The sequence below is a fragment of the Petromyzon marinus genome, chromosome 42 (assembly GCF_048934315.1).
Source record: "Petromyzon marinus isolate PM22_M1 ecotype Great Lakes invasive population chromosome 42, UKy_Petmar_22M1.pri1.0, whole genome shotgun sequence".
In the NCBI taxonomy this organism is placed as follows: domain Eukaryota; kingdom Metazoa; phylum Chordata; class Hyperoartia; order Petromyzontiformes; family Petromyzontidae; genus Petromyzon; species Petromyzon marinus.
In genome coordinates, this window is record NC_133708.1 from 5,604,313 (window position 1) to 5,626,527 (window position 22,215).

The window sequence follows — 22,215 nt, forward strand, 5'->3', positions numbered from 1 at the left end:
AAGTCCTAATAAGAACGAAACCGATCCACGGTTGTCTATCATTGCATCACATTTTCCCAAATTTGTTTTGACAGTGTTCAAAGACAAGAGGACCACAATGCACTTCTTCGGGAAGTGCATAATGCACACATGCAGTGCTTTCAACAAGTGCATGAATGTGAATTGTTTAAAATGTACTGCAAACGTCGTTTGTATACATGTTGACCTTCTTTTGCACCTTACGTAGCCAACAGTGCGAATCGGAGGTGTGGGGGAAGGACAACAAACTAAACACAAAAACAGATGAGTTTTCAATCTAGATGATTTAAAAGTGCATAGCTCCAGTGGGTTCCTAATCTCGGAAGGAAGAGCGTTCGGGACGGCCGTGGAAGCGCGCAATTCAGTGACCGTCTTTGTTCGATGGCTAGCCAAAAGCCGTACTTAGTACGTATGTATGTATGCTGAACTTATTTCGCACCGTACATAGCCAACCGTGCTAATCGGAGGTGCGAGTACGGTTCATCCGCCGGGTGATGAAACCTGTTGATCGCTTCGCTTGGTTGGATCACGCTGCCTGCTGGGCCATGGCCGGGTGGGACCGTCACCTGAAACCCGTGACGTGAAGGAAGAGGATGAGGTAATCGTCGTCATTACTGCCAGCCCCACTGTAGATGTGGTCTCCAGCCACCTCCCAGCCTGGGGGGGGGGGGGGGGGTTAAGGTCAGAAACATAATCATCATCACAATCACCACCGTTATTTTTCTTCATCGTGATTACCACCGTTATCGAAACCTTCATTCACACCATTGTCGTAGTTACCATAATTGTGATTGTAGTGTACTAATTCACAGACACTAGTTGGAGGTACTCTCTCTCTTTTATTCCGGCCTTCACAGGCTTAGGGGATAACTACATACCGGGTCGGGACAGCCAACATGCTGCCAGACCCACAGCTTGAAGAGGGCGAAGATCAGGATGTCGACAGCACGACGAGTTCCACTCCAGATCGCAGCAGCCCCGACTGTGAGTCGGAGCTCGCCTTTTATCCTTCCCAGCGTGGCCAGGCTCTGCCCTCGGCTCCGCACCCCTCTGGATCCCCCAGAAGGCTACGTGCCTTGCCCACAGGTCCAACTGGTAGAACAGGCTGCTACCCCTAATTCCATTGTCTTATAATCTCCCAGCGGCACGTGCTACAGTGACTCATTAAATGTCACTACATTATCACGATCAACATCATCCCGCACATCTCCGATTAGCACGGTTGGCTACGTACTGTGCGAAAGAAGTTCAACATAAATGCATCATCATCATCCTCACCATCACATCATATCATGATCGTTTTCTCACCATCATCACCAGTCATCATCACAATTATTAATTATCATCATCATCATCTACTCTGTCGCAGCATTAATAAAGTGAATTTTTCATGTTGAAATATCACTGGCACAAATCGCGATAAAAAGATTTACGTAAAACATAAATAAAAAAATGTTAAATTTGTTAGAAATAGAACCGTTGTTATTTATAATTTCTGCACGAGTTTCACTCCATCATTTCAAGAACACAAATGTAGAATCACAGCTGCCAAAATGCATTTAATTTTACAGACCATTACTTTTTTTAAACATAAAGGGATTATGAAAAAGTCATGCAAGAGTTTAAGACAAATATTAAACGATACAAACGATAGTAAAACTGATTTGTTATATTGGCTGTCGTGTCAACAAGGTCAGTGTTCAACTTCGTAAATACACACAAAGTCTTTATCATTAACGAAGCTTCAATATCGCAATGGACAGCTCCCCGGAACTCAACAGATCTGTAAATCTAAATCCTCCTTGAATAATCACCTCTGTAAATTTCGAAAAATTATATTACATGAACGTTCATGCAGGCTGCAAACAAATAGATTGAACATGCAAAAAGTGTGCAGCACTGCATGCACACACTCTCTCAGCCTTATCCAGACCACCAGCTCAAAAGAACTGAATGCGTGGCCGTGCTGTCATTTACAATCAACAAATCATAGGGTTGAGTCTGAAGACGTCTTCCACTTCAATGCGGGCACAGGTACCCTGTGCTGACACATCAAAGCCTTCATATAACCTCCTACATGTAAACACTCATTCGTTGGACGATAACACCTTCATACACAGAGGGCCGCAGAGCTTGGGCAATTGTTGGTGCTGGCTCACCACGTGGCTGCCTCCCCGCTTTTCTGTAGCTCCTCGTGCCTCTGAATTGTTCTCTACCTACGAAAGTGAGTGGATCCTATGCGGCGCGTTACAAGTTGAAATGACAATAACTTTCATTATAACGATCGGTAATATTTTGCGGCCTCACCGTTCATGCTGTCGCACCTCTGGTTGCCCACGTTGAAGCACGTGGTCTCCATGTTATCAGGGAGCATGTTCCACCACTTGAAATCAAATCCCAGCACGGGTTCTGTGCCAGCTGGGCACGGAATGCAATCTGAATACGCACACACGTACACGGTTCGTGATAAAAAAAAAAACACACACACACACACAGGACGGGTTGGAAGAAAATCTCGGTCGAAGCAGCACTGGACAAAGAGAAGTGGAAAGATCACTGCAGGGAGATGGACCACCGGGGAATGACCACTGTGGAGCCGAGGTGGCGAGATGTTATCTCTCTCGCCTTAGATGCAGGAGGTCATGGGTTTGACCTCGACCCTGATACCGTTTGCATATAGTTGTAGTTCATGTGATATCCCTGTGGTGGATTTTTCTCCAGGTTCCTCCGGTTTTGCCCTCCACATTTAAAAGACATGTGTTTAGATTATTTGGCTACTGCTATAAATTCCCACTTGTGTGGCCAGCTCACCTCTGACAAAGGGCTAGAAGCTCAGTGGGCTTTACCTGGTAAAATAAAATAGCTAGTTATTTAGTTACACGGGTGTAGGACAAAGTGCCAAGGGAATAGGGAAGGGAAGAGAGCGCCGGTGCCCACCACTGGTGCCGTTGGAGTAGGTCCCAGTGGAGCAGGGCACACACGTGGAGTTGCGCGTGTTGTAGAAGCCTGCGTTGCAGGGAGGGCAAGGCCGCTTTGCCCCCGAGAGGGGCAAATGAGTTGCCCCCTTCAAATCCTCGTGGCAAATCTTGGGCTCAATCCACCTGAAAATCACCTGCGTCTGAAACCCACGCACATCACATCACACGCAGCTGCACGATGGTACATAATGCACAATGCTACAGGCAGCGCGATGCTACATGCATGCAGCACGATGTTACATGCAGAATGGTGCTACATTTTCCACAATGATTAAATGTATCGGTATACAACACTCCAGCCTATGACCAAATCATAGGCTGGAGTGAGGTTTGAGCCTGGATAGTGCTTGGATGGTTTACTACCATGTGTAACAGGTGCTATAGACTCTGGGGCTACATGGTCGGCAGCAGGGGGGCGGAACAGTAAATGAATTGTTTACTGTATTTCAAAAGACTCACGACTAAGGCTCCGCGCCTTCACTAACCCTCACTAACCTCTTGTAAGACCTGACCTCGACCTCTTGTCAGTGTGGGTGTGTGAAGTCATCTTGTCTTAGGCCACCAACACATTTGCTCAAATTTATTTGGATGGCGACCCAAGACAAGAGGACCACAGTGCACTGCTTTAGGAACTGCTGATGGCGTTTGCCACACGGACCAAGGCCGCGAGCTTTTTGTACACGTTTGTGTGTGCGACGTCTTAAACTTCTGGCTGGGGTACGACACTGTCAACTTTGTGTAGCTTTAGTGGGCGAATGTAGCCCAACCTCACCATCCCTTGCGAAGCTCTCCAGCCTTGGTTGTACTGTTGGTTTGTACTTAATTGGAACGCGTGAACAAAAGGCAATGTTAATGCCTGCGGTGAAACACGGACACCGTGGACTCACTTACCTGTCCATTCTCATCGCAGCCGGTGTGCAACTGGAAATAGTCATTGTCGGTGCAGGGCGGCTTTAGAGCACAGAAGGCGGAACCGATCTCTGCAAAGACAAAGATCCCCTGTATAGCCTTTAACAGACTGTTGGGGCAAGTGCTGTTAGCGAGCACCGATGAAAGTCCCGCACGTCACACGAGGGAGTGGGTGGCCAGCACCACGACTGGCTGCCTTTGTCTCCCCAATGCTGATGTTTTAATTAAGGCCGAGTCGACAGAGGAGAGGCCCAGGAAACGGTTCAAATATTCCCCACTGTTATTGGCCCCAAGTGGAAATCGAACTCAGATCACCAGGTTCGTAGCACAGCACACTAACCCCGACACTACCGCCCTATACTGTGTTAGTGAGTAGTGAGTGTCTCGAAGCTGTATAAGTGACTGTATACATTGTTAGTGAGTGAATGTTAATAAGTGAATGCTTTTATGCTGTGTTCGTGAGTGTCTATGCAGAGTTCGTGTCTATGCCGTGATGATAGTGAGCATCTATGCCGTGTTAGTGAGCGAGCGTCTGTGCTGTGTTAGTGAGTGTCTATGCCTCGCTAGTGAGCGAGCAGCTGCGAACCTGCGTAGTGCGTGGTTGTGTTGCACGGGGTGCAGGCGTGCGCTCCGCGTGGGGAGAACATATCCCTGGGGCACGCGGTGCAGGTGCCCGCGCCTGGCTCAGCGCTGTAGGTGCCCGGTTTGCACGAGAAGCACTCCGACGTGTAAGACACCCCTGGGGGAGAGGCCACGTGGCACAAGGTCGGCACAACGCGAGGCGAGTTCATACGGCATCTAAATGCGACGGCATCTCAGCTGGGAAATGCGACATGGATTCATATAGCATCTAAATGCGACCGCATCTCAACTGCACAATGCGACGTGGGCTCATACAGCGTCTAAATAAGTTAGCATCAAAGACGCCGTACAGAATCAGAACGTGTACATTTACAGGCTTTTGTCAATCCACCGCTGGACGAGGGCACAGCACACTCCGTGCGGGTCACTACGTTTGCTTGACTGTACTTCACCACGCTGGTTGGTGGGGGTTGGCTATAGCAGGGAAAACAGATGCCCAACACAGCAACGGATTTTGCTGTGCCATCCTCTGCTGCCCACTACTCCTCGCCTACTACTGTCGATGAAGCTCGGGACGAAGTCATATGGAGAGCTCATCACGGATCAATGCAACGGACATTTTGTTACGATTGTGCGACAGCCGCTTCATCGGCAGTGTGGAGCGGGGGGCCTGAGACCACCAGGGGCCACTCGTCGGCGTTGTGTGCGACGTCATAGTCTATCGCTCACCACATCTACAGAGTGGATTTGTGCGTGATCACGTGGTGGGCACCAGGTGTGGGAGGGAGGTTGACTGCACACGAACCCTGGGCCGGCACAGAAACTGGCTGGCACGGACCACCCTGACCGGTACGGACCTTGGCCTGTACGGATTCTACTGAGCAGGGCACACAAGTGGCGTGGCAAGTGAACTGATGGAAGTGGAGGCACCGGCTTCTACCTGTGCCCACGTGTGTGGCGCTTCACCTGTGATGTGCACGTTGCGCACTAGGACAGGGTTGGGGATCTTGGTGCCCAGAAGGATGCCCGTCGTCCTCCAGTAGAGGACGTTGTTGCCGGAGTTTAGCTTCACCTGCATGGCAACACGAGCCACTAAGAATCAAGCACACAGAATTATAATAACGGGTAGGAGTGCGTCCGTGTGTTAGCTGTGGTCTGGTTGTTATTAATCTGAAGTTAAACAGTGAATCACTGGTTCCCCCCCACCTCCTCCTCCCCCAATAAAGACCTCCCCTGCCCTTATGTGCGAGTGTGTGCGTGTCCATCTTCTATATGGGGAGCGGTAAGTGTAACGGTTAGCGCTATGGGGAGTGGTAGTGTGGCGGTTAGTGCCCTACGCTACAAACCCGGCGACCCGAGTTCCGATTCCAGCTCACGGCCACCAACACCAGTGACAATTATCTCAAACAGTCATGGGCCTCCCCTAGGTCGACTCAGCCTAACATTAGTACCTGGTGTGTTGTGTAAACATCGCAACTAGGGAGACAAAGGCCAGTGCTCTCTTTAGAATTTGTTTTCTATTTCATTTGTTGTCCTTCCCCGCACCTCCGATTAGCATGGTTGGCTACGTGCGGTGCAAAAGAAGTTCAACATACCTACATAGGTATGTGCTGGCCACCCACCCCCTCATATGCTGTGAGTGTCCTCCAGAGGTGCTGCTCACTAACAGCACTTGCCCCAACAGTCTGCTAAGGCTTTGTCTTTGTCTATATGCATCTAAACACGTTTTAGGGGCATGGATCAGCTTCTGCAGAGGCGATATGACCTGGCGCCTCTTTGATTCGCAGGAGGGGAAATAAAAGAGATTTTAGTTTCGTCGATGCAATGTGGCACCGACGACGTTCTCCACGCACACGATTACAATTTCTCCCGCACGATGATCACGCCGCAGTCTGCGGTATACCCCCCGCCACCGCCACTCCCCACCCATGCATTAGCGATTCTGTTGCGATGTTTTTTTCTCGTCATGTATATATTTTTTAAATGAGCACCACTAGAATACTGCCACGACGCCACGGGTGCGAGAGGCCACGCAGTTGTGACATTGAGCCTCTCACGGTGCCCACCTCACCGTGTGGCTTCTCCAGACGCCACTTTTGGACTTGAGGAGGAATTTGTTACTGTCGTCATTCTCCGTCGCCTGGCACTGGTCGTTCTGGACCTGGGTAAAACACAGCCGGAATGGAAAAAAAACAGCCAGATTGGGCCACGGTGTGAGAGTCGGGCGTAAACACTCAAAGACCGTAAGACTGCGAGTGACGGGCCGTACGTCATCACACTTGCGTGGCAGCGTCGTCATCATCAGCCGTGATCTATCCACCGCTGGATGAAGGCCTCTCCCAGGTCGTCGCTATCCCTCGCGGTTACACAATGCACTCGAGCCGATTCAATTGCTCCATCTCCGCGGTGGGTGTCCTATCGGGCGCGTTCCCTCGCATGGCATTCAACGGACATAAAACTCAACACTCGTCAACAACAGCGTGGCCTTAAACAAAAACATTTAATTGGTGACGTTTCGGGCAATGGGCCTCCCTCATAGTACATAAAGAAAGAGGCCAGAGAGATGGTGTTCATTAATAAGGCTTGGAGACTGCACTTAACACCATAGGTCCTGATGAGAATATTTTTCTTCTTCTGATAACCAGTTTTTGAATGGGCTGATAGTAGCTATTTTAGCTGGTAGTAGCTATTGAGTACCGGACCAATACAATAATAACGTTTGAAAAAGTAACCCAAGGCGGATAAAAATCGACGTTGGTGATAACGCGGCCGACAGCGATTGGTGAGAAGCCATGGGGAGCTGTAGTTTGCACAACATGGGTGGTGAATACAGAGCAAGATTAGAGGAAGGCGGAATCCCAACACGGCTCTAATCTTGTAGATACCCACCTAGACTGCCGAGTCCTGGGCTGTCTAACACAAGTCTGAAGCGTCGATAATGGGCAAAAAAAAACCCCATTTCAAGTACAGGTCAGAAGCGTTTTGGCAGTGTTACCATGGTGATGTATTAGCGAGCATGGCAGTGAGGCTAAAACTAAACTACTTTTATTTTACCAAGTCAGGCCCACTGAGCTATGTAGCTCTTTTTCAGAAGCGACTTGACCACAAATGAAAGCTCAACGAAGTGGCTTATCACGTGTAAATGTTTTGCAACCAAATACTATAAACACATCTTTATAAATGTGGAGGGAAAAACCGGAGGACCCGGAGAAAAATCCACGCGACCACGGGGAGAACATGCAAACTCCAAATAATACAGGCGTCAGGGTCGAGATCGAACCCACGACCAGGCGAGGTAGTTAACATCTCATGCCACAGAGAGGTTACAAAAGCGTTGTTGACATTACCTGTAAAGCTGTTTTCTCATTAATGAGGGTTCACATTCATGTTCAACAGCCCAGGACAAGCAAACCTAACAAAAGAACTGGGTTTTTTTCCTGTTGTGAATCATCTGTTAAAATACGTAGTCTTTCCCCCTAATTTTATTCCCATTGTGATATCGGCATCACGCCATGAGACGAAGTATCAATTCGGAACTCTCGCAGAATAGACCAGCCCTTAGCCGCAGAAAAGGGCCCACAGAAGCGGATATCGCAGAGCTACCCCTGATATCCCTTCCAAGCGACCGCTGTTCCACACAGTAGGGGGTAGCACTTTCCCACCCACGCTGCCACATAGAGTAATTTTCGCCAAATGACAGACCAATAATTTTTAATTCTCAGCTGGAATTTATCCATATTCATTACAGGACCAAGGTTTATGAAATGTCTTTTGTGACTGTGCTGAGATCATCACCTCGCTGCATTTGAGAACCCGGTTACAGGTGGCTGCCTAAAGATTCAAAACCCAGGATCTCAGTGATGCCAGCTCAGTGCTCTCACCTATAAGCCACCCGGTAATCTCCAATAAAAATACATGTATCTGCTTTGTGCCATCCTTTAAAGAATCTCGGAGAGAGAAGACTGAGAGAGAAGCTGACAGAAAGGCAGACTTCAACACTGCCGGCAGAATTACACACCTATAGAAAATAACCATATATTGGTTACAGTACTGAAGATGTTTTTTCTTACAAAGAACTCAAAGAGGATGCTGGAGTCCGGGTACTGGTATTCGAAGGAGACCTCGCCGGACGTCTTCAGAGTGACTGCATAGACAAGGGACGCCATGCATTCGTCGCGGTTGGACATGATGAAGTGTCTGTGTGGAGTCCACACCGACCTGCCGGGAGAAGAGCAACGAGGTTTACGAGTGAAGTCGTGGGGGGAGGGTAGGGGGGGGGGGGCGGTGACACGCAGCCCGACAATTCCTGTGATCTGCCCGTGTGCGTATTGGTGGTGGACTGAAGCGGGATATTTCTGCCCCAGCTAAACAGAGATAAATAAACATTATTGAGATCGTCTTCCGTACGGCGTGTGTTGCGGAGATGAGAAACTGATTTTCGGAACAGCAACACATCTTCTAAATTGAAGTCTGGATCGCTGCCAAGGAGCTGGTGAATCGCTTCGGTGCGACCACTACATGGTCTTGACGGTCAGTAAGCAGGTGACCACGTGCTCAATCGTTTGTTCCGTTCCACGGCTGCACGTGGAGCTATCGTTATCTTACACTTTTTGAAGGAGATAGGCACATCGGCCGTGCGATGTCCGAACGCGATTCAACGTGGGAAGCGAAAAGCCAGGAAGGGGTTCGGTTGGGCTCACCTATGATCGTTGAGATGATAGCGAGATAAACGAGCGAGAGATCAGAGAGCTGGAGACAAGAGCTACACATCAGCGGTCACATTACAGAACCGTTAAGACATCGTGACACCACGTGACATCGTAACATGTGTACGTGTGACATTACGCCACTGTGTGGCCCACGGGCACGCACTGATGTCTTCATGCGGCCCATCGAAAAACACAGGTGAAGAAACCTGCTCTAAACTACAGCACATGCATGTGTGGACTGCGTGTTCCGAGGAACCCCCGTAGTTCCCGTGCTCACTAACCTCCCTCCCCATACCCCATCCCGATTCACCATATCACTTTTAGCTACCCTCATTGGACCACTCATAACCCTTGTAAAGCACCTTGGATAAAAGCGCTATATAAAGATAAGCTAGGAAAACAAAAACGTTGACCGCTTCGCTCACTAGTTTGATCCGTTTCACCCCATTGCGTACCTACCACCCATAACTCACTCTTCTCTCTCTCTTCTCTCTCCCCGACTTGATATCTTTGAAAAAGAGCTTCATAGCTCATCGGATTTCTCCAGGATGAATAAAGATTCTGATTCTCTCTATTCCCTCTGCTTCTCTTCCCTCCCTTAGATCACAACCAGGTTCCTCTATAGACCCGTAACTCTTTTCCCATCTTCGGCGATCTCTTTGTGCGTCCCCGAGTTCCGTGTTTGCTACGGTTTTTTTCTTTGTTCCAAATAAAAAGAGAACGAGCAAGAGGTACCTAACGCACACCCGGCGGCGTGCACAGCGCAATTGGTCGATCGCCGGCCCCGCTGCGGGACAACTCACTGGCGACACTTCTGCTGGACCAGCGCGGCGGACGACTGCCCGCTCGAGTCCACCGTGCTCGTGTGGACCGCGAAGCCCGGGGGCAGCTCGTCCCACTCGTCGAAGCGCACGCCGCTGCCCAGAGAGAAGGTGCCAGCGGCACACGCGCTGCACTCCTGAGAGCGCAGGTCCAAGTACTCGCCCACCCCGCAGGAAAACGCTGGGGGGAAAAGCATAAACACCGTCAGCATCCCCGCCGCCTGTCGCTCCTGGGCATCAATTAATGATTAAAGTTTTATTTTATACACCGTCGTTCATGGAGCTTGCATCCCAAAACACTGTCCAACTCGTCACGTGCGCAGATTTTGTATGGGAGCGAGGGCAATCGCAGGCAAGCGGGAAAGCAAAAACGGTGCCGACAGCTGACCCAACAAGCTCTGTGGTCTTATATTGGCATATAGGGGCGCCGCAGTGGCGAGATGTTAACTACCTAGCCTGGTATACAGGAGAGCGGGGGTTCGATCCTGACCCTGACGCTTGTATATTTGGAGTTTGCATGTTCTCCCCGTGGTCGTGTGGATTTTTCTCCGGGTTCTCCGGTTTTTCCCTCCACATTCAGAATCAACGTGCGTTGAAAGTAATTGTTTGCCAGAAATTTCCACATGATGATAAGCCACTTCGTTAAGCTATCATTTGTGACCATTGTCGCTTTACCTGGTAAAATAAAATAGTTGAGTTTAAATAGTTTAGATATTTGGACAACTCCGACTAATGAGCATTTATAAATGCGACACTCACTGCACTCGGTGCCCCGGACGGGCTCTGGGAGACCCGTGCAGAGCCCCGGTGAGTGCGGCACGGCGACGCGCCACCGCAGCCCGCTGCTGTCGCACTCCGTGTACTCGAAGTAGTAGTCGAGCTGCAGAATCGTCGTAGCGGGCAGCGGTGGGGAGGGGGGGGAGGAACGATCAGACAGAGAGACATCGATGGATTGTGCTTTCTGTTCCGTCTGAAGATCACTACGCTGCTCAGAGTACGATATCGAGCAGAATGGAAGGGCGTTTTAGAACCTCCAGCTGTAAATCTGACTTTAAGACAAAGGGAAAGATGCCCTTGTTCAGGCCTTCCTTTAACTTTTAAGGCAAGCACATTTATGACTTTGATATATATGACAAGATCACCCAGAATGTACCCGATCTCATCAGATCTCAGAAGTCAAGCAGATTGGAGCCTAAATAGCGCTTCGATGAGTGGCCACTAAGCTGCTGAGGGCTGCATGGTTAGCAACGGAGAGCAATGACGCAATATTGTTGTACAGTACTGTGCATCTATTCACCCTCATCTACGCTCCCTGCCTTTGCCCCAACCAAGGCTTGGCTTGACCAGCGTAAAGCGTGGTCAAAATAGACCAACGATGAGCCCGCATGGCGTGGACCAGTTCAAATATCACTCCCCACCGCTGATGCGAGTCATGGCAAAGAGTATAAAACTCAGGTCACCATGTTCATACGTATTTTTGGATTGTATTTAAGAGAAATGTCAAGAAAGGTTAACAACAAAAAAACACAGCACCAATACCGCAGAAATTCACGAGCCAGGCCTGGGACTGCACTTGCGACGTTTCTATGCACCGTGGTGATGCAGCAATAGCATGTCAGCATTGGTTTGCATGCTATCCACCTCTTCAGCTTCGAGAGAGCGATTTGCATATTTGTTTTTATGCAATGTTTTCAAGTGTGACCTCAAAGACTTTAACATCATCGTTAATGAGTGGGAAGCTCTGGCGACAAAAAAAAAGGAAAACTGGCGCAACAGACTCTGGGTGGACCACACGGGACGTAGACGCGAGATGGTTTCAGAAGATCTGGGAAAAGCGCATGGTGCGTACAAAAGTGGGGCACAGGCAGCCAATCAGAAAATCGGCAGCCATGACAGAGCCAGAGTCAAGTACAGATGGGACGACTGCAGCGGTAGCGGCGGCAGGATCAGCATGCTCCGTTGTTCCAGGATCAACCTTTGCAGTCATGACAAGAAATGTCCAAGTAATTTAAATCCCCTCAAAAATATGGGAAAGCTGAAAACCCATCGTCTTCCGCTCAAGAACGGATGCCATGAATGACGCATCCCCAATAATAACCCCGTTGTGTGCGGGTCACGGTATACCCTGCTTACGTTTTTTCGAGGACGCGCTGAATTCACCATACTGTGAAAACACGAACCCGTTACATTTGCAATTTTCAAAGCAGGGAACGCACTGTCCACGGTCTTGGCAGGAGGTGGGAGAGCCGTGGGCGGTGGTAGCCTTAAACAAAAAGGACGCCAGATGGCCGAATGAGTATTGATTTCAAGGAGAGATATTGGATGGGGGTGCTTTGCGGGAATAGACACCGCATTGTAAATGAATACATAGCTTACGTCTGAGAAGCAGGTATCCCCCACACAATGGAGCCACAGTTAAGTGAAGCCAAGAACAGAGAAGGGGGTAGGGGGAGGATGAAGACTGAAAGGTGGATGGGTGGACAAGCCAATGATTTAATGGAATGGACACACCAGTGTGGAGAGACATACACGACCGCTTTAGAAAATATCAAAAGGCCCTTCAAAGGGGAATTGCTACGCATTGATGCTACTAGCCCAACGATTAGCTTCACAGAAGCGTATCTCTGTAAATGACTAACAGGCTGTGTTGTACATACCAGAGTCAGATAAACCTTAAATGAATCACAACTCATTCCATGAATGATGAGGAACTCAACAAAGCGAGTGAAGCCTGGAAATAAATAAGAGTACTGTATTGTAATAATGATACAGTACTCAGGGCCCCCGACGTCTTAAAACTAAACCATGACGTCGAAGCACGGGGCCCCCCCAAACCCCGGGGCCTGGGGCAGTCGCCCCGATTCTCCGTACCCTAGGAACGGCTCTAACAATACTGTGCATGCGAGAGGTCATATATAGACCAAAAAAAGAAAGGAGTGATTGCGACTGTAGGTACGGTTCCTCCCAGCCTGCCTTCCATGTCATGTCACTTTACAAAACTGCGATTGAGCATAAACTGTAAGAATTAACAAGAATGTTGAGTGTACAGGATGCAATGCTTTTCAACCCTCTAGAATGTTTACAACTATTACTATAGTACAGTGGATCCAGAGGTCTAAACTAAGACATGTTTTATTTGACCAGGTAATGCCCACTGAGCAATATAGCTCTTGTTATTTAAAAGCGACCTGGCCACAAATAATAGCTCAACGAAGTGGCTTACCGTCATGTTCAAATTTATATCAGCCAAATACTCTAAACGCAGGTTGATTCTAAATCTGGAGGGGAAAAACCCAGAGAAAAGTCCACGCAACCTTTGGGAGAGAGACACATACAAACTCCAAATATACAACAGGCATCAGGGCCGGGATCGAATCTCACTAACTCCTGTATACCAGTCGAGGTGGTCAACATCTCACCACTGTGTCGCCAGTCCAATCTCCTGGCGCGACAGTTGAAACAATTGTGCACGTTTCTTAAATCCCCCACCGCCCACCGTCTCTGTCCACCCAGAGTTATAAATAGGTTGATCACGATCGATCGGCAGCTCGCGTGTGGTGGGGTAAAGTATGGGTACTCCCCACCTCTTTGGTTCTTTCGATAAACCCTCTTAATTCCGGCATCTCTCCCACTTCAGTAAAAAAAATATTGCTGTGGTTGTCACACCTGATGATGATTGCTTGTGTTGCAATCGAAACGTCGTGATTTATTTATTTCTATTTTCTCTTTTCTTATTTATTATTTTATTTTTTATTTCCTTATTTATTATTTTATTTTTTCACCTACGTGACTTTACCGAAAGAACCAAAGAGTATGGATCCTTGCAGTCACGAAAACTTAAAATCTGGAATACTTCCACCTCTTTCAAGACTTCTGGCCAACGTGGAAGAGGAGACCAACATACCCTCAAGTGAAGGCCCTTCCGGCAACAGCGGCGCGAGTTAGTAGTTGCAAGGGCAGCACTTATTATGTTAGTGGCGTACTCTATGCATGGGTCAACCCCTGCATTGCCGTACGTTTCCATAAGTCTCCACGTACACGGTGAACTTGCAAATGCGTTGTTATCGTGACGGTGGTGGTAAATGGACGTTTATAACGATGTTGACGCGAGCAGGTGTGAAGTGACAGTGTGCAAAGGAGGGAGCTCACGCGGGCTTACACAGCGACACAATTTGGTCACCGTAAACACGAGCACGGTTCACTCGGCTGTCTGCATGTGTCCGGGATAAAGCACGCGATCTGCTTGGTCGTGAGAGTTATAATTGTCGCGAGGAGGTCGGCAGACCTCATAAGCTTATCAGCGGCTGTGAGATTGCATGCTCGTCATGCAGCACACACACACACATGGACTGGTGGCCCAGTTTAGAGCGTTGCAGCGTTTGGATGAAGCCAGCGAACTGTGCAGCATCTATGCAATTACATTAACTGTACTGTAAAAGCAATAGAGTAGCCTCAACAGGGCCTCTTATTAAAGATTAATGTGAACAGAGCAAGCTCAAAGGAATTAATTTCAAGCTGCAATTTTGCCACGGATGAAGCTTAAAAGCAACGTGTGCATGTGACAGACATGCACAAGCCTTTGGCAATCCACTGCTGGACGAGGGCCTCCCCACACTGTATGGAACGTGAGGATCAGTTTAATATACTTCACCAAGCTGGGTCAGTACGAGTTGGTGAAGGCGATGAGCATGGAAGAATAGACGTACAGAACAGAAATAGATGTTCCTGTATTCAGAATCACAGTATTTATACTGGAAGAATCCGATGAGCTATAAAGCTCTTTTTCACAGATGTCCTGTCGACGTCTGTGAAATTCCCCTTTGCTGCCCAAAACATAGCCCCACATCCTAAAACACCCGTTACGCATGATGGTCGCCCATCCAAGCACTGTCCAGGCTCAAACCCTGCTTAGCTTCAGAGATGTGATGAGATATGGTTTATTCTGAATAATTTGGCCAAGGTCACAAATACACTGGGTGTCAGATTTGTGCAGACGAAGAGGCTGTCCTCTACAGATAAGGCCCAATACAATAACCACAACACTCAACCTATATGGCCAGTTGACGTAATACTCTACAGTCCTTTATCAATTCTCTGCTGGACGAAAGACTTCCCCATGACTTTCGATAATGGGGATTGTTTGACCATACTTCACCACGCTGATCAGTGTTGGTTGGTGCAGGGTGGGGTCCTCGCGAACCGGCTCAGATACCACTAGCCACTCATTGGGAGCCGTGGGTGGGAATTGAACTTAGGTCACCAGGATCACGGTGCAGTGTGATACCCAATGTGCCACTGTCTCATTTATCCAGACAAGACCGCTCACTTGAGGTGGCAAAACCTTAGTGGTACCAGTACCTTTATATTGGCAATAAAACCGAATTATTCATTAACCAGTTTTAAATTGAGTGGTTCCTCACGTCATCATGTTACTAACCATATAAGCAAATTAGTGCCATAAAAACTCAATAACTAAGGCACAGCGTTTGCAGTGGTGGACAAGTGCAATTAACAACTCATGACCATCATAGTATGTAATGCCTTATCATATAACCTGGACATAGGAACCATTTTAAAATAACAAAAGAAATCTCACCGATGACAAAATCACCCATCAGATCTTGGAAGTTAAGCAGGCCTGAACCTGGATAGCTCTCGGATGAGTGGCCACCATTCGTAAACCAGTTCTCATGCGGCGCTATGGTCAGATACATGGTTAGAGTGTAATTCTATGCTTCAACATCTACGCGTTCCACCGTCACAAAACCTGGGCTATCAAGTACGGTAAAATAACCCCCATAGCCCGCATGGAATGGGGTTGCCCTTACCCAACAGTGGATTGACAAAGGGTCGTGTGTGCATGTACCAATAGGTGTAATAATACTCACATCAACTTCATTCATATTTCCCACTGTTTTATTTTCAATAACTTCGCTCATCAGCCTTCCGAAGAAGTGATTCAAGGCATTAAACTAAGAGTTCTAAGTCAATATGTCTGCCCTCACCTCGTGAATGATGGGGATTTCTATTTTTTTTTTAAATCAGTCTCACTAAAGTGTTTCCACAACAGGACACTGCAGCTGATTTCCACTGATGCCTGTGCACAGTTACAAGTGAAATGCAATGTATGTCTCCTCAATAAATTAAACATCATAAAAAGCGGGCCCAAAATTATGCTCAATATTTCCAATTGAATGATGCTTAAGTTATTATTTTGCTCGATAAAAGGAGATTATAAAACTGCCTTGCCACTCCCTCTAAAGTCTCCTGTATAAATCGACGTCAACTAAGCGACATTTGACCCGAATTGGCTTGACAGGCAACTGACCCGTCAGAACTACTGCTTAATTTCATCCGGGTTGGCAACCTGGAAAATATTTCCACGCCTGGCACACCACATCTAGAATACTTCTCGCCTATGACTGTGGCTACAAGTTACGTGCCACATCTCCAGTGGTCACCCAGAACGGATCACTAAAACACATAACGACTCAATGCCGCATTCACAAACACGACGGAAGCATCACCACAGTGACACACGGCACTCCACCACGTGTGACGGTATTATCTGGCCCAACCAACTGAATGTAAAATTACTGTATAGTTTTCGCTCGACATCAACATCAGCCATACGAAAGAAGAACCGCTCAGTCTAACCAGTGCTCTGTAGAATATGCAGACAAGTTGAGCACTGGTCTCCTGTTAAAATTAGCGTAACTGGACATTATCACCTCAGCAGTTATGTTAAGGTTTCCAGGGGTGGGGAACGTCCGGCCCGCGGGCCGTATGAGGCCTGTGAAATCATTTGGTCTCTGGCCCTGCCAAGGCAACGGCAGGCGGGACCCGAAATTCAATAAATCTAGGAGCAAACCTGGAAAAGCAGTTGCGAGTAGCAACATCATCAATACCAGCTAACATCACACGCCTCGCCAAAGAGAAGCAATTCCAGCCATCACATTAGGGGTGAGTTAATTAAATGTTTGACCAAATATAACAGGCACATTTTTAAGTTGATAATTTTGTATGGCCCGCGAATGATGTTATAAATATCCAAATGGCCCTTGGCAGAAAAAAAGGTTCCCCACCCCTGTGTTAAACCAACCGACAGACACCAGTGTTTCCCTAACCTCTGCGAAGCAGCGGAACCCCCTGATAACTCCAAAAATACATATATAAATTCACGAACCACCACACGGTAAAAAAACCATAATAAATCCGGTGTTCGTGAAAACAAAACCCGTATCTGCAACAATTCGGCGAAACCACTGTTGTTGCCACGGCCTTGCTGACCCATCAGCCGGGGTCCATACGGACATCAGGGGTTGGTAGCCACCACCAACCACCACAACCACTGCAGGATTAAGCTAGTGCGGGGCCTGTAGCATATGTTATAAAGGGGCCATCAATTAAAAAAAAACACGGACATTTGTAACTTGTATAATAAAGTAATTGTATTTTTTCATTCGCTATACAGCCAGATAATACGACAAATCGCTAACCTTAAACACCCAGTCGTTCGTAAAAGTCGAAGGCAGTATAGTACTATAGAAATAGAGCAAGTGCAGAATCACTGAACCGGAATTGATAGCTTGATAGCATTTAGTGGGGCCCCGTAGCTACATTTGTTAGCTACTTTTGCTCCTAGCATATAATCCGGCACTGACCACAACCGACCATCACGGGGCAAGAATATTAAGCGACGACACCAAAACGGCCCTTGCCTTGCCGCAGGTCCGACGCCGCGAGACCTCGGGCTCGAACTTGACCCCGCGCGTCGCCGGGACCAGAAGAGGCTCCGCTAGCAACAAGAACAGCAGGGACAGCAGCAGCAGCAGCTGTGGTGGTGGTGGTGGTGCAGACATGACGGGCTCTTCTTCCCACCACCCCTCCTCCTCCTCCTTGTCGTGCTACCGAACAGCTGCGTCGCCCTGGAGATGAACAGCGACGGGGGGACTGGCGGCGGACGCCAGAGGCTGAGAGTGAATCCACGGACAGAGAGAGGGGGTGGGGGAGCAGAATCAGACGAATCCGTGTCCCTCTTGTAAATCCATAATCTGCCAAGATTGCAACCTGTCTCTCCCTCCACGAACATCTCTCTCTCTCTCCAATGTGTGGCTGCCTCTCTTCCTCCCCTGCCAACTTTTACCCCCTGGCTCAGCCTCCATCCATCCATCAAGCCACCTACCATCACCTTCCTTCCCACCGTTGTCTGTCAAGCCTCTCTCATCCTCACCATCTGCCGTCTCTTCCTCGCCCATCCTGCCACCTCATACTTGATGCCGCTCATACCACACTCCCTCACCTCCCCCATGTAAATATGTTTTTAAATGATCTGACTCTCACCTCGCCTCCACCCTCCCTCGTCTGCTTGCTCCTTTCCCTCACATCCGCGCCTTCATTGCTTCCGATTCCCTACACCTCTTTCTCCCTCGCCACCTACGATTAGCACGGTCGGCAACGTACGGTGCGAAAGAAATTCCAACATACGTACAGTACGGATCCCCTCACATCTTGCACTCTCACACCTGTCGTCGACCACTCTCAACATCGACCACCCTGCCTCAGCTCCTCTCTCACTCACCCTCACCTCGTCACACCCTGCCTCAGCTCCTCTCTCAGTCACCCTCACCTCGTCACACCCTGCCTCACCCTCTCCTCACCCTCTCCTCCTCTCACTCACCCTCACCTCGTCACACCCTGCCTCACCCTCTCCTCACCCTCACCTCGTCACACCCTGCCTCACCCTCTCCTCACCCTCTCCTCCTCTCACTCACCCTCACCTCGTCACACCCTGCCTCACCCTCTCCTCACCCTCACCTCGTCACACCCTGCCTCACCCTCTCCTCACCCTCTCCTCCTCTCACTCACCCTCACCTCGTCACACCCTGCCTCACCCTCTCCTCACCCTCACCTCGTCACACCCTGCCTCACCCTCTCCTCACCCCCTATCCTCCTCTTAGTCACCCTCACCTCCCTCTCGTCACACCCTGCCTCACCCTCTCCTCACCCTCTCCTCCTCTCACTCACCCTCACCCTATCCTCATCCCACCCTTCCTCATCCTCTCCTCACCCTCACCTCATCCCACCCTGCCTCACCCTCTCAGTCACCCTCACCTCCCTCTCGTCCCACCCTGTCTCACCCTCACCTCATTCCCCTACCCTCCTCTCCCGTTCACCCTCTCCTCATCCCACCCTGCCTCACCCTCTCCTCACCCCATCCTCCTCTTAGTCACCCTCTCCTCGTCACACCCTGCCTCACCCTCTCCTCACCCTCTCCTCACCCCCCCCTATGCTCCTCTCAGTCACCCTCACCTCATCCCACCCTGCCTCACCCTCTTCTCACCCTCACCTCATCCCACCCTGCCTCACCCTCTCCTCACCCTCTCCTCACCCCCCCCCCCTATGCTCCTCTCAGTCACCCTCACCCTCACCTCATCCCACCCTGCCTCACCCTCTCCTCACCCCCCCCTATGCTCCTCTCAGTCACCCTCACCTCATCCCACCCTGCCTCACCCTCTTCTCACCCTCACCTCATCCCACCCTTCCTCACCCTCTCCTCACCCTCTCCTCACCCCCCCCCCCCCCCCTATGCTCCTCTCAGTCACCCTCACCCTCACCTCATCCCACCCTGCCTCACCCTCTTCTCACCCTCACCTCATCCCACCCTGCCTCACCCTCTCCTCACCCCCCCCCTACCCTCCTCTCTCAGTCACCCTCACCTCCCCCTCGTCACACCCTGCCTCACCCTCTCCTCACCCACACCCTCCTCTCCCCACACCGTTGTCATGGCCGATGCAATGCACTCGACGCCAGCCACCCACCGACCTCTGCTACAGCTGCAGCCCCCACGGTTGTGGCCGATGCCAGCCTCCCACCCCACCCCCTACCCTCCCGCAGTTGAACGCCGAACGTGAGGCTGCGAGTCCGTGGTTGCGATCGTAGAGTGTGGGGAAGAGGCGGGCGGGTGAATAGAGCCGATGCGGAGGGATGCAACCTCGCCCCGCGCACGCGAGCGCGGTTCTCTCCTCCTCCTCCGTCAGGGCTCCGGCGGTGGCCCTCGTACGGGTGGGCGGGGGCTGCTGCTGCAGCTGCAACGTGCGGGGTGGCGGTGACGTCACCCCGGCAGCGCCATGACGTCAGACGGATGACATCACAGCAAATGTCTCGCTCGCTGACAATGAGCTAAACTATAACGTCGAAGACCCCCCCAAAAAAAATCGCACCCCATCGCGAAGCGCTCTAACAACACCGAGGCTTCGTTTGTTTGTGATTCTGGCTGCAAGTTGCTGTTTCGAGCGAGAGCACCACCTATTTGGAGGCCGGCACGGCACACGACGGTGTGGGTGGCCAACAACCACGCCCGGTCGAACTTCGTCTCCCCAGTGGCGATGGCTTATACATTGCACCAGGTAGTCACTTGAGGCTGAGTTGACCTAGGGGAGGCCCAGGACCGGTTTAGAAAATGAATCGTCACTGGTGTTGGCCGTGAGCAGGAATCGAACCCGGGTCCGCCAGGTGCATAGTGCAGCGCGCTAACCGCTACACCACCATTACAAAGACAAAGATCCCCCATATAGCCTTAACAGACTGTAGGGGCAAGTGCTGTTAGCGAGCACCTATGAAGGCCGGAACGGTACACGAGGGGGTGGGTGGCCAGCACCACGCCCGACCGCCTTTGTCTCCCTAGTGGCGATGTTTACACACCGCACCAGGTACTCATTTGAGGCTGAGTCGACCTAGGGGAGGCCCGGGACCGGTTCAGATAATCGTCACTGTTGTTGGCCGTGAGCGGGAATCGAACCCGGGTCGCCAGGTTCATAGCGCAGCGTAGCGCTAACCGCTACACCACCGCTCCCCCACCATTACCATCTCCATCTCACACACACAAAGACAAAGATGCCACCCCCACCCTGGTTCGTCTGTAACAGATTGTTTGGGGGGGGGGGGCGGTGTTGTTTTGCGAGCACCTTTGGAGGCCGGCACGGGTTGGGTGGCCAGCACCACGCCCGGCCATCCTTGTCTCGCTAGTGGCAATGTTTATTTTACACGCTGCACCAGGTACTCACTTCAGGCTGAGTTGACCTAGGGGAGGCCCAGGACCTCGTTCGGATTGTACGTCACTTGCTGTTGGCCGTGAGCCTCGCCGGGTTCGCAGCGCGCATCTCACACTCATGCACTCGTGTTTGCCAGAGTTGGGGGGTTATTTTTAATTGTTAAATGTTGGGAGTAATACACAAGCACATGTAACAATTTTTTTTACAAATTGTGTCCATCACACTGTGGCTTTAAATAGAAAAATATATATCATAGATTACGTTTCGGGCAACGGCCCTTCATACCATTATTGATTTTTGATTCATATTAATTGCCAAAATTCGTGGCCACCTATCTTACTGTCAACTTCATTTTTCTTCAAGTATTTCCCTCCCTCCCTCACCTGCTTCCCCCTTACTCACCTTGCCTGCCTCCATCACCTGTCAACTTTTTCCTCCCTGGCTCAGCTCTGTCCGTCACCACCCCACAGCCCCCTACCCTCACCTTCCCTCCCACCTTTACCTGTAATGTCTCCTACCCTCATCATCTGCCGAATTATGAGGAAGCCACAGGAGCCACGCGCTTTTAAATCTAAATTGAAAAACTCATTCTTTAGAACTGATTTTTGTGTTTCGTTTGTTGTCCTTCCACCGCACCTCCGATTAGCACGGTTGGCTACGTACAGTGCGAAAAAAGTTCAGCATACATACACCACACGATGCCCCTTATTTATCGTACATAAAGTACGTAATTTTTACATTTACATATTTTTTTTAATTCGTTTCATGTATATCAACATATATGCAAGGAATCTGATTGATTGATTGCTTCTGTGGACAGGTGTCTTTTATATAGGTAACAAGCTGAGATTAGGAGCACTCCCTTTAAGAGTGTGCTCCTAATCTCAGCTCGTTACCTGTATAAAAGACACCTGGGAGCCAGACATCTTTCTGATTGAGAGGGGGTCAAATACTTATTTCCCTCATTAAAATGCAAATCAATTTATAACATTTTTGACATGCGTTTTTCTGGATTTTTTTTGTTGTTATTCTGTCTCTCACTGTTCAAATAAACCTACCATTAAAATTATAGACTGATCATTTCTTTGTCAGTGGGCAAACGTACAAAATCAGCAAGGGATCAAATACTTTTTCCCTCACTGTA

At 49.6% G+C, this 22,215-nt stretch overlaps 1 protein-coding gene across 2 annotated transcripts in view; it reads right to left on the bottom strand.

The window, feature by feature from the left end:
- The window catches only part of LOC116951297 (endosome/lysosome-associated apoptosis and autophagy regulator family member 2-like), a 36,513-nt gene extending 16,385 nt beyond the window's left edge, over positions 1-20,128 (bottom strand). Inside the window, exons 1-12 of one of the 2 annotated variants that reach the window (XM_032969818.2) lie at positions 19,843-20,128; positions 17,739-17,990; positions 10,777-10,897; positions 10,000-10,198; positions 8,558-8,705; positions 6,559-6,648; positions 5,454-5,559; positions 4,492-4,644; positions 3,888-3,976; positions 2,956-3,136; positions 2,326-2,454; positions 585-675 (exon numbers count right to left, since the gene is read on the bottom strand). In XM_032969818.2, the coding sequence (XP_032825709.2) occupies positions 585-675; positions 2,326-2,454; positions 2,956-3,136; positions 3,888-3,976; positions 4,492-4,644; positions 5,454-5,559; positions 6,559-6,648; positions 8,558-8,705; positions 10,000-10,198; positions 10,777-10,897; positions 17,739-17,879 (1,448 nt within the window). In that variant the 5' untranslated portion in view covers positions 17,880-17,990; positions 19,843-20,128. Of the gene's footprint in view, positions 1-584; positions 676-2,325; positions 2,455-2,955; positions 3,137-3,887; positions 3,977-4,491; positions 4,645-5,453; positions 5,560-6,558; positions 6,649-8,557; positions 8,706-9,999; positions 10,199-10,776; positions 10,898-17,738; positions 17,991-19,838 lie in introns of both variants that reach the window. The other variant, XM_032969820.2, reaches the window with a different exon arrangement.
- Between the last annotated feature and the right edge of the window lie 2,087 nt (positions 20,129-22,215).